The 11780-nt window shown below is 60.9% G+C and overlaps 2 protein-coding genes across 2 annotated transcripts; one reads left to right on the forward strand and one right to left on the reverse strand.

The window, feature by feature from the left end:
* The first annotated feature begins 382 nt into the window (after positions 1 to 382).
* On the forward strand, positions 383 to 5983 carry RNF207 (ring finger protein 207). Its single transcript, XM_082493361.1, has 18 exons — positions 383 to 427; positions 946 to 1136; positions 1416 to 1548; positions 1627 to 1771; positions 1950 to 2031; positions 2102 to 2177; positions 2264 to 2389; positions 2554 to 2600; positions 2728 to 2800; positions 2872 to 2940; positions 3175 to 3243; positions 3359 to 3480; positions 4537 to 4726; positions 4812 to 4997; positions 5080 to 5131; positions 5223 to 5340; positions 5413 to 5493; positions 5581 to 5983. The coding sequence occupies exons 2-18, from the start codon at positions 946 to 948 to the stop codon at positions 5741 to 5743; spliced, it is 1923 nt and encodes a 640-aa protein (XP_082349487.1). The 5' UTR covers positions 383 to 427; the 3' UTR covers positions 5744 to 5983.
* Positions 5984 to 7197: 1214 nt separating this feature from the next.
* Positions 7198 to 11199, reverse strand: ICMT (isoprenylcysteine carboxyl methyltransferase; the record flags this gene model as incomplete). The annotated part of the gene is made up of 5 exons (XM_082493540.1): positions 7198 to 8600; positions 9415 to 9632; positions 10454 to 10623; positions 10701 to 10789; positions 10966 to 11199. 5 exons carry the CDS (start codon positions 11197 to 11199, stop codon positions 8418 to 8420), a joined length of 894 nt encoding a protein of 297 aa, XP_082349666.1. The 3' UTR covers positions 7198 to 8417.
* Positions 11200 to 11780: the final 581 nt, after the last annotated feature.

Consider the following 11780-nt stretch of genomic DNA (forward strand, 5'->3'; position numbering starts at 1 on the left):
AGTCTGGCAGGGACTGAGGGGTTGGGGCTCTCTGGAGCACAGGGTGCACCCCAGGGTGCCTCTCTGCCTGCGGGGTGCACATGTCCCTACACCCCGGTTACTGCCCGCAGGGTGCACCCTCACCCCCTGGGGACTGTCACCAGGCCACATGGATCCCCATGTCCCCGCAACCCAGGTGCACCCCGGGGCCATGTGGTCCTGTGTCCCCACACCCCGAGGGCCCTCCATGCCGCCAGGCGCCGAGGAGGTAACAGGGCTATTTTTGGGCTGTGGCGTGGCAGCCGTCCGGCAGTGCCAGGGGGCCCTGCGTCACGGGGGCGGCTGGGCCCTGCCGCCTCGGCATCGCTCTCATTCCAGCCAGCGCACGGGGAGCAGCGGCACGGCTCGGCACAGCACAGCCGATCCCCCAGCTTACAGACAGGGAGAGGTAAAGCCTTCACCCAGTCACGGTGCCCCCCTGTGCCAGGGACTGGGGCTCCCCAGCATTGGGGCAGCTGGCTGCCTTCACTGCCAGGCTGCTATCACAGGGGCTATCCCAGGGCAGGGGACACCCCATTGTGGGGGATGCTCCCTCCTGGGAGACACCAAGCCCTGGAGCATCCCCCACCCCTGTTCTGGGGGATGCTCTGTGCAGGGTATGCTCCTTTGCATGGAACACCCCATCCCAGGGGATGCTCCTGCTCTGGGGGCACCCACCCTGGGGGATGCCCCACTGTGGGGGCCATCCCACCCAGCCATGCAGCCCTCAGCCCACAGGGCTGGGGAAAGGGGTGCGTTCGGGGCAGTCTCATGCCATACTGCTCATAGCCTAAAAATAGGCGGCAGCTCACAGGCCCTGGGGACAGGAGTCGTCTTTTCCGTGGAGGCCACAGTGCTCTTGTGAAGTGGGGCCCGCTGGGCACAGGGGGTGAAGCGCGGTGTGGGGGGCCTTTCTCTGCCCTGCAGATGGCTGGCAGCATCTTCTCCCCACTGGGGAGCTGCTCAGAGCTGGAGAAGGCCAACTGCCACCCACTGGTCTGCCTGCTCTGCCACGAGCCCTACCAGCACCCCTGCCTGCTCGACTGCTACCACAACTTCTGCGCCAGCTGCCTGCGGGGCCGCGCCAGCGACGGCCGCCTGCACTGCCCGCTCTGTGGGTAAGGGATGGACCCTGCCCGGGGGGATGCCGGGACCAGGTCACATAGCACATGGCTGGCAGCCTCTTGTGGCACTGCTCCCAGTGTCCCCAAAGCTGCCCCCACCTGCCCTGGGCGGGTGTCCCCATCCTCATTCCCATCCCAATCCTGTCCCAATCCCATCTGCATACATGTCTCCATCTCTGTCCCCACCCCTGTCCCCATCCTCATCCCCATCCCATCCCTGTCCCTGTCCCATTGCCATCCCTTCCATGTCCCCACCCCATCCTGTCCCCGGAGGCATCCCTCGGTGGTGAGGGGGGGTACAGGGCTGCCCCCCGTGGACCGGCTCCTGCAGTTCCTGGTGGACAGCTCAGCTGACGGCGAGGAGGACGTGCAGTGCGCCAACTGTGACCGGCGCTGTGCCAAGGCGGTAAGGGCAGTGGGGCAGGCAGCCAGGGGACCCCACCGGGGCCATGCCCACTGCCAGCCGCCCCCTCTGGCTGCGCAGGAGCTGGACACCATGTACTTCTGCAACACCTGCGGGCAGCCCCTCTGTGCCCCTTGCCGTGAGGAGACCCACCGCGCCAAGATGTTCGCCCGCCATGAGATCGTCTCCCTCTCCAAGCGCACCAAGGACATCCACAAGAAGTGCCGTGAGTGCCATGCCGTATTGTGCTGTGTTGCAACACACTGTGCCAGGCTGCACCATGCCATGCCATGCCACACCGTGCCATGCTGGGCTGCACTCTTCCATGCTGCACCACGCTATGCCGCGCTGTGCCAGGCTGCACCCTGCTTTGCCATGCTGCCTGACACCCTCATCCCTTGCAGCACTGCACGAGGAGCCCTACATCATGTTCTCCACCGAGAAGAAATCCATGCTCTGCATCAACTGCTTCAGGGACATGCAGGGGTGAGCAGCCCTGGCCCCGCGCCTGCCCCATGCCTCATCCCTTCCCATGCCCTGATGCCCATGCCCACAGGGAGAGCCGGGCGCACTGCATCGACATCGAGACGGCGTACATGCAGGGCTGCCAGCGACTGGACCAGGCAGTGATGGTGGGCAGGGGCTGGCAGGTCTCAGGGGAGGCACGGTGGTGTGGTGCTGCCCACAGCACCGCAGCCGCCCTGCTGCCCCTGGGCAGGCCGTGAAGGAGCTGCAGACCTCCACGCGCGAGGCCATCGTCCTCCTCAAGGCCATGATCGAGGAGGTGCGCAACAGTGCCAGCGAAGAGGAGGCAGCCATCAACTCCCTCTTTGGCCGCATGCAGGTGCGGGGCAACCACCCACACATCGTGCCCTGTGCCCACGGCTGCCCGATGCACGGGCACAGCAGAGCCAGGGCAGTGGGAGGGGACCGAGGTGGCCGTGGGACACCGAGTGGCCATGGGACATGTAGTAGCCACAGAACACAAGGCAGCCGTGCCATTTGCAGGAGCAGCTCTCTGAGAGGAAGAAGACACTCCTGAAAGCTGTTCAGAGGTGAAAGACTGCAGGTTGAGCCCCCTCCTGGGGGTGTCCCCCTGTCCCAGGACATGTTGGGGTGCCCCGGGGCTGGATGGCTCCCTGGTGCTCTGTAAGGGCTGTGCCATGCCCCGCTCTGTTGCAGCCAGCACGAGGAGAAGGAGAAGGCATTCAAGGAGCAGCTCGCCCACCTCGCCTCCCTGCTGCCCACCCTGCAGGTAGGGCCCCAGGCTGGGCAGAGCTTCTCCAGCCCCAAGGGGCACCAGCAGTGACACCCCCCCACACACAGGTCCACCTGGTGACCTGCTCAGCCTTCCTCAGCTCCGCCAACAAAGCCGAGTTCCTGGACCTGGGCTACGTGAGTGGTACCAACGCTGCGGGGCAGCTGGAGCATCCTGCCACGGTGCCATGAGGTGGCTGGTGCATCCTGCCGCAGTGCTGGGGGCAACCGGTGCATCCCACCACAGTGCTATGGGGTGGCTGTGGCTTCCCGCTGTGGTGCTGTGGGGTGTCTGGTGCACCTTGCAGTGGTGCCAGGCTCCCGGGGCAGGGTGCTGGGCACCCCTCACCACACCTCACTGCTGCCTTTCAGCAACTGATGGAGAGGCTGCAGAGGATTGTCAAGCTGCCGCATCGCCTGCGGCCGGCCCAGACCAGCAAGGTAGAGCCCTGCCGCCCACCTGGAGCACAGCCCCTGCCCGCAGCTCCCCATGGGCAGCCCTGGCTGCCAGCTCTGCCCCAGCCCCAGCCGCGCTCACCCTCATCTCACCCCCCAGATCAACAGCGAGTACCGGGCAGAGTTTGCCCGCTGCCTGGAGCCCCTGCTGATGCTCAGCCCCCGCCGCTCCGTGGTGGGCAGTGCTGGCACCATCGGTCCTGGCATCACTGGCGCAAACATGTGAGGTGCTGGGATTGCACCCGGGGCCGGGGTGCATCCTGCCACACATCCCCCTGGGCATCCCACTGGGGCCCCCACTGTGCCAAGCTTGCCTCCGCGGCTGCCCTTGAACCTGTCACCTCGGTGGTGGCGCGGGGACATCGCGGAGCACAGCTGTGCTGATGAACGACAGACATAGGGGCTTCAAGTGACACTTCTGGGAAGCAGGGCAGGCGGGCGGGCAGCGGGGCTGGCAGCAGTGTGCCCGGGTGAGCCAGCACCCCGCACCCCAGCCTGGCTCCACGCCACGGTCCCCAGAGAGTTCTGCCCCCATTGCTGTGGGTGCTGCACCGAGGCCAGCTCCTACTTGCCCGCACGCCCGCAGCGCCGCAGCCTCTTCGCCCGCCACTATTTTTATCAGAATTTCAGGGAATTGCCCAGCACTTCCTCGCCCGAGATATATTTAGGCCCGTTGATGTCACAACAGCGCTTGGCCCTGCCAGGCGCTCCCGGCCGGAGAGGACAAACAGGCACTGCCGCCCCATGGGCGCTGCTCCTTACCCCCAGCCGGGCTCAGCACCGCAGGGTGGCTGAGCTCCTGGGGGCGGCTGCCGGCCCTGGTGTGGGCAGGGGAAGCACAGCACTGCACGGTAGGACCGATGGCGGTGGGGCAGCAGAGCCGGGGCGGTGGGCAGTGCAGGGAGGCTGCGGGATGGGGGGAGAGGCAGGGCCAGTGGTGCCCACCAAGGGGCCAGGAGATGCTGGCAGTGAGGGAACCAGCTGCATCCTTCCCTTTAGAAACTGGAGTGTGCCAAGCTCAGCTTCTGCCTTCTCCCTGCCACAGCTGGTCCCGAACCTGTGGACATTGGCAGAGCAGCCCACAGAAACCTGATTTTTGGGGCAGCATAAGGCACCTCCGACTGACCCCGTGTGCAAGGGAAGGGACGTGCAGGGCTGGCACATCCCCAGGCACCCCGGGGGCAAGGGGTGGTGGGGCTGAGCCGGCCGCACAGCCCCTGGCACCTCGCTCCCACTGCTGCTTGCCTGCAGCACGCTGCTGTCGCCCTCTCCACACAGGCTCCCTGGCGGCCAATGCTCCAAGACCCTCATCGTGCCTGGCTGCCCCCCTGCCAGCGATAAAATGTCCACCGGCCCCATGGTGCGGAAGCCGACGATGCACCGGTACATCAGCACCAAGGTCCTGCTGGCCGAGGGGCGCGAGACCCCCTTTGCTGAGCACTGCCGCAACTACGAGAACACGTACCGGGTAGGGAGCACAGGTCGGGCTGGGCTGGGGTGGGCCAGGATGGGAAGGTGCTGCTCATGTGCCGGTTGCCCCCTGGCCCCCGCAGATGCTGCAGACAGAGATCCAGGGCCTGAAGGACCAGGTGCAGGAGCTACACCGCGACCTCACCAAGCATCACTCGCTCATCAAGACAGAGATCATGAGCGAGATCCTGCAGAAGTCCCTGCAGATGGACGTGCAGATCGCAGCTCACTACTCCGCCGTGGAGATGATGCGCAGCGTCTTTGAGGAGGTACGGCTGGCACATCCCAGCACAGCCGGGTCCCTCCATGCCGCGCCATAGCACACTGCCCAGCTCCCTCTCTCCCTTGCAGGTCTGGGAGGAGACATACCAGAGGGTGGCAAATGAGCAGGAGATCTATGAAGGTACCGGTGACCCCGCTCCCCCGGCCCCGAGTCTCCCATGTCTGATCCAGGGGCGCAGCCATGGCCACAGCCCACCCCTCTCATCCCCCAGCCCAGCTCCACGACCTGCTGCAGCTGCGGCAGGAGAACAACTGCCTGACCACCATCACCAAGCAGATCGCACCCTACGTCCGCTCCATCGCCAAGGTGAAGGAGCGGCTGGAGCCCAGGTAAGAGGCACGGGGGGGTCTTTCAGGGCTGGGAGAGGGACACAGCCGTGGCTCACACCCATCCCATCACAGGCTGCAGGAGCCCCGGGACCCCAAGGAGGAACAGGCGCAGATGCTCCTCAAGATCTGCGATGACAGCGAAGCAGCACCAAGGTAGGCAACAGCAAGCACCCAGGTGCTGAATTCCCCCCGTGCCCTTTCCTAGCTGCTGACCCTGCCGAGATGCCTTCCCTTCCCCAGGGACATCTCATCCAGCGGCAAGGATGGGTCTCCAGCCAGCCCTGGGGAGGGCTGCGTGCCCAGTGGCACCACTGGAGACCCCTCCCCAAAAAGCAAAGACTGCTGCAAGGGCCAGCAGAAAAGCGGGGCCGAGAGCACTGCCCGGAAAGAGGTTGCACCATAGAGCCCAACACCGAGTGAATGTGCAGAGCTGCTTGGCGCTCGCTGCACAAGCCGTGCCCTGGTTGTTGACCAGCTCCTCTTGCCTTGTGCAACAAGCGAAGGCAGGAAACACAGCCCGGGCACACAGTGTCTGCAGCATATCAAAAGCCTGCCTTAGGGTGACTTTGTTCATCTGAAAAAATAATTGTCTTTATACTCTCCCTCTTGTGTGTTAGAAGTGAAATAAAAGGGCGCAAGTGTACGTGTCCGCCTGGTTCTGCGGCTCTGGACAAAACAGGCCAGCCAGCTTGGGGTATCCAGCTGCTCTTAAAACCACAAATTTGCAAACATGTGGGAAAAAAAAAAAAAAAACAAACAACCAAAACCAAAACACCCTGGGGTAGGGTAGATCCAGGAGCTCACTGCAGGGTCTGGGAACGTCCTGCGAACTGCCGACAGGCAGCGGAGCAAAAACACAGGCAGGGCACCAGAAAGAGGGGCTCTGCTCCTTGTGCACCTGTGCCATTTGAAAACTTACAGACTGCTGCGGTGCGGGAGGGCAGGGTCTGACACCTTACTCCTGCATTTCACTAAAGAGTCAGACGCCTTCCCCAAGCCTGGTGAGTTCCTGTCTCCTCACTGAGCTTCCAGTCACAGGATTCAGGAAAATAAAAGATTAAGAGAGGCTGCTGGTCTCCAAAGCACCCAGAGGGCTCCGAAGATTTTGCTTTAGGTGAAATTTATCCCTTTCTTTTGGTGCCAATGCATCTTGCCTTGGGCAGACCCTGCCACCGCACATCTGGAACCTGGGTCAGAGCTAACACTGGCACACTCTTGCAAATTAGGATCCAGGTGCATTTACTACAAAGAATGTCTTGAGAATAAAGCTTCGTTTCCATCATCAGCTCAAATAAAACCCATGCGACAATCGCTCGTTTGTTTCAAAGTACACTTGTGCAAGTTCACAGCAGAAATATTAAAGCCTACAAAAAAATTAGTTAAAAATTAACTTCTCTGAGGCACATTGGCGTTTACAACAGCAGGTCACAGCTTCCATGAGGATGTGAGCTAGAGGCACAGAAAAGCCTGACCAGGAGCCTGCAAGTGACTACACAGAGAAATCAGCGCTATCCAGCTGGTGTATTTTCATGTTTGCTCTTTTCTCCAAAGTTAAAAACATGCTCGGTAAAAGATAAATTACCAGCAAAGGCATTAAGCTGACGCTCCATGCAGAACACACTCTGCAATACAAAGCAAACCTGGCAAAGGAAGGACTCTGCATCAGTTAGATGGAGAATTCACCCCATCTCAGTGGCTGCACAGCCATGCGAGTCACTGCAAGTTGTGGTCGTGCTTCAACGCAACACTGGACTGTACTGAAAACCCACTGGGAATTGTAAAAGTAAGATTCCAGTTTCAATGTCATCACCAGAACCTCAAGGGATCTCCAAATAACCACAAGAAATAAGTTGGCAATGTTTTTTCTTGTCTTTTATAAAAAAAAAAACAACCAAAACTAAAGCAATTTCCATCAGTGCCCCCTTTCCTGAGCCATTCCACAGCACCTTCACCAAAGCCCAAAGCGTGAACTGACAAGCAACTCGCTTCCATTCCAGCTAGGAAGAATAACATAAAACTCAAGAAAACAGTGAACCTCTTTGGTATATAACGACAGAATAAGTTATACCACAAAGCTTGAGTAGGAACCATTTCCAAAATGGTAACATTTAAAATAGCGTTAGCTAGCCAAACTTTTTTCCCCCCATTTGGAGAATTTCCCTAGAAGCACCTCCTAGTCAAGCCGACATCCCAGGTTTCGCCAAAAAAAGCAGGCAAGGATCTCAAGCACTAAAGCCCTCGGCAAGCCCAGTAGCTGCAGTTCTTTCTCAACCCAAAATCCTGGGATCTCTGCAGGATGGAGGCAGCCTGGCAGGATAGGAAGCAGCATGATTTGGAAGCGGGAAGAGGGAACAGAGGTGGCGGTGGGAAGGCTTGGGAAGGCAGCGGCTGAAACGGTGACTCCCGAATTCACAGCAGCAGCTGAAGGAGGAGGGAGTGGGCTCTCTCTCCTGCCGTGTTTCACAGAGGAGCTCATGATGCAGTGGCATGAGACGAGCGGGAAAGGCTCCCTGTGAACTTAACACCTGGTGGAGAATTGATTGGTGCCGTGCTGCTGGCTCTGTGGCAAGCAGGGGGTAGGCAGCCCTGGAGGCTGCTCCCGCAAGCTGCCTGAGCACCAGCTTGCAGAATCGGGCCTAAAGAGATTAAAGCCACGCTGCCTGGCTTGCAAGGTCAAAAAGCTTTAAAATTGAATTATGCCACAGGAACAATCCGCTGACCGGCGCCTTTCCTGCATGGGGGCGGGAGGGCAGAGCTGTTCTCTGGAAGAATCGGTCCGGAGGTGTTTCAGTACTATTCAGCCACTGCAGGCAGGAGGGTTCAATTCTCTTTAGGTCGCTACAGGCTAAGTTATCTGGAAGATCCCTGAATGTGCAACGAAGGAACTACCTTGAGGAGGACGAATGAGCTTCTGATCTGCTAGTGACCCGGCAGGCCGCCCAGCTCCACAGCCCTCCGCCAGCTCCTCCTGGGCGGCCAGGAAATACCAACGGGCTACTCCCGGCACCGCACATCGTCCCTTGCCCGGCAGCGCCTGGAGCTGGGCATTCACTCAGCCAGTCCAGTTTTTGCCCATGTTACAGTTCCACTTTGACTCCTTTAATAAAAGGGAGACCCGATGGCACCTTCCTTTTGTACTCCAGATACTCTTCTCCAAAGAAGTGAATGAGTGTGATCTCCTCCTCCTCAATCCGCTCCCTGAAGAAGCGCCAGGACGCCAGTGCATAGCCCACCACGCAGATGGGATTGCAGAGTAACACCTGCGAACAGACACTGGCGGTTAGAGTCCCCTTGTCTCCCAAAGAAACTGAGGCTGTCCCCCGCCCCCACATGCTAATCACCCTTCATTAAGTTTGCCACAAGGTCTAAACGCTCTCCAAAGAAAAGACAAGATCCCAGCACTTTTTTTTGAATTTCATTCTGGGGAGAAATTAGTGCTTACGAAGAAAGCGGTCCACAGGCAGCTGCCAGCTCCTGCCCTGGCTCCAAAGAGCCCATGCGTGGCCATGCTGCTCCACTTTCAGTCTTTACAGTCTCTCTCCAGAGAAATAAACTCAAATGCCAACCACGAGAAGAGCACGACTAAGGCAGTGCAGAGTTACAGCTCCACCGCAGCTGGCTTCCAGTTTACCCTCCAGCCAGGGCCCTGAGCACTCTTAGAGGGAGTTTTCATTGCCAGCCTGGCACAGGACCGGTATTTGGCAGGAGTGAGGTTGAGTCTGATCACTTACAGAAGGCATTTTGGCCATAGGGATGCAAGAAATCTCTGGACATCAGCTTTAGGCTAGCAGCAGATCACGTCCTGAGCCTCTAAGGGCCTTCTGGCTCAAGCCCTGCTGCCTCTGCTTATTCCACACAGAAAATTAAGGCGATGAGGTCTTCCCAAAGATCGTGCAGGGCAGAGCGCTGACCCCCCACAGGCCAGTGGTGCCAGTGCAGGAGGTGTCAAAATCCACGCCCGGGCCACCCTTGCCGCTGACCAACGGTTTGCATCCCGTTACAGGTGTAGGGCAGCATTAAGAAGAAAGACCCAGGTTATAAGATTAAAGTATCTGAGCATGTTGTATACGGTACCTGTGTTCCAATACTCCAGTAAAACCATCCCACGTAAGACGGGTGCCGGAACCACCCATACACCCCACTTGTCACCAAAGTATGAGTATCCGATTTCTCATTCTGAACAATATGGTTGAAGTTGGAGCCAGCTGTGAGCATGGCCGCTTTCCTCAGACAATCCCCAAAGATCACCATCAACAACCCTACAGTACTCAGCCAGGTGATCTGCTTCAGCTCTGCAAGTGAATAAGGACGGGTCACAACAGGTTCGCACAGGTCACGCTCGCGGTGCGGGGGGTCACGGGGGATTGGGTCACTGGGTGGGCTTTTCCCCTCCCCATCTCAAAGCACAATGTGTAAAAGACAGCCAGTGTTCCATGCGCTGCCATCCCGCCACCTAAACAAATTAAAATAGCGTCCCCTGCCACAGAGTCACCCCCGATGCGGCGTCTGTACATCCTCACGGCGGATCACCCTAAGGGGAACCCGGCACCAAGGCAGAGCTTGGCTTAACGGTGTAGAGTAAAGCCGATGTAAAGCACAGCGCAGTGCACGCACTTGGCCAGACATGGGGAGCTCTGCAGCCTGCACTGCCATTATTAAGCAGAGAAGAACATCTCCCCTCCAAAAAAAAAGAAGCAACCCAGATTCGGCAAACAGCAACAGTTTGTGCCTATTTGATTGTATTCCAGGTCAAAAGAAGACGCCCAGATGTAACTGAAGCATCATTCTTTGTACCACCATAGCAGCTTGAAAGATGCAGCCAGAAAAGGGCTGAAGACCAGCTACATGGCAAAGACAGCCTGGCATGCCAGAACGAGGAGGTGCTCCCCCCCCAACCCCCAACCCCAAAACCGAGAGGCTTTGAGCACAGAGAGCTTAAGACCACATCAAAGCCCCCCTCTGCTGCCAGCATGGGTCAGCTAAGCAGGGGTCACCAGCACTTTGCTACCAGATGGGTGGGCGTCGGGTGAGCCACGGGCAGCCGGCACTACTGGGCACAGCCAGGGGACGGCAGGCAGGAGGGCGGGTGCCAGGGAGGGGCAGGGTGGCCAACCTGGGAAGAGGAGCTTCTCCAGTGTGAACTCCACCCAGGAGGAGAGGGCGGCCAGGTTGTATTCGAAGCTGTGGTTGAGCAGGAAGGAGTCCAGCGAGAGGCTTCGCGGGTTGTTGATGGCCGTCACCAGGTACTCCGAGTAGTGGAAGAGGGAGAGGGAGCACATGTACCTGCGGCAGGAGGAAGGCAACGCTTGGCAGGGCCGGGGGCCATTGCAGCTGCCCGGCTCCCCCGGCTCTTCCCTTACCATCCGAAGTGGCGCCAGGCGGAACGGCCGGCACTGAGCAGCAGCCCACAGCCAAAGGCGAAGCCCAGGAAGCAGGCCCGGACGGCGATCTGCGAGCAAAGGGAGAGGAGAGAGAGCTGCCGCCTCCCGGGTCCGGATCGCCCAGGCCTGGTATCCCCCGACCGCCGTCCCCCGAGGCCTTTCCCCGCCCCCCAGGCCCGCTCCCTCGGGGCCTGCCCTTCCCCGCCGCCCCCCGGGCCCGCTCCCCCGGGGCCTGCCCCCGCACCTTGTAGAGCGGCCGCGGGTAGAGCAGCAGCAGCGCCGCGTTGACGCCCGCCACGTGTAGGACGAGCGCCAAGCGGCCGCGCAGACCGGGGGCGGCCAGCAAGGCGGGGGAGGAGCCCAGCGCCACCGGCAGCGCCGCCACCGAGGCGCCCAGCAAGAAAGCAGCCAGGCTGGCGCGGGCCTCCCGGCCCAGCCGCCCCCGCCGCGGACCCGCCGCCGCCGCCGCCGCCGCCATCATGGCGGCGCCCACCCCGCCCGCGTCGCCCGGGAAACGGCCGCGCCGCTCTCGCGAGAGCTCCGCCCCGCGCAGGCGCAGTAGCCACGGGAGGCGTGCCTCTCTCGCGAGAGTTGCGCCGCGCAGGCGCTGCACGGGCGCAATGGCCGACCCCGGTGAGACCGGGGAGCTGACGTACCCCGGCCGGCACCGGCGCGTCACCCCCGGGCTGGGGCTGGCTCTGGGTTTGGTTGCTGTTTAATATCGCAAACTGGAGCAGCCCCTCCGAGGGGCCAAGGCGTCCTTTTCGGGGGGCCGGCGGCCCCCGTCCCCTCACCACCCGCCGGGCCGCGGCCTGCCCGTCCTCTCCCGCTGCGGGCCCGGCCAGGGCGTTCGTCCCCGGCCCCGGGGCCCAGCACTGCCTACACCGGCCTCCGGGCCCCAGGGGGACAGGCTGTGCGGCACCCCCCAGGGCCAGCCGCGATCCCCGGGCAGCCATGGTGCTCGTGGGGTCGTGATCCCCAGGGCCAGCTGCCAGAGCTGTTCTGGGATTCCCACTGAAAGAGGCAGACTGCCTCAGAAACACGGGCAGGGGCCCACTG

Source organism: Vanellus vanellus, assembly GCF_965231255.1.
Source record: "Vanellus vanellus genome assembly, chromosome: 20".
NCBI lineage: Eukaryota > Metazoa > Chordata > Aves > Charadriiformes > Charadriidae > Vanellus > Vanellus vanellus.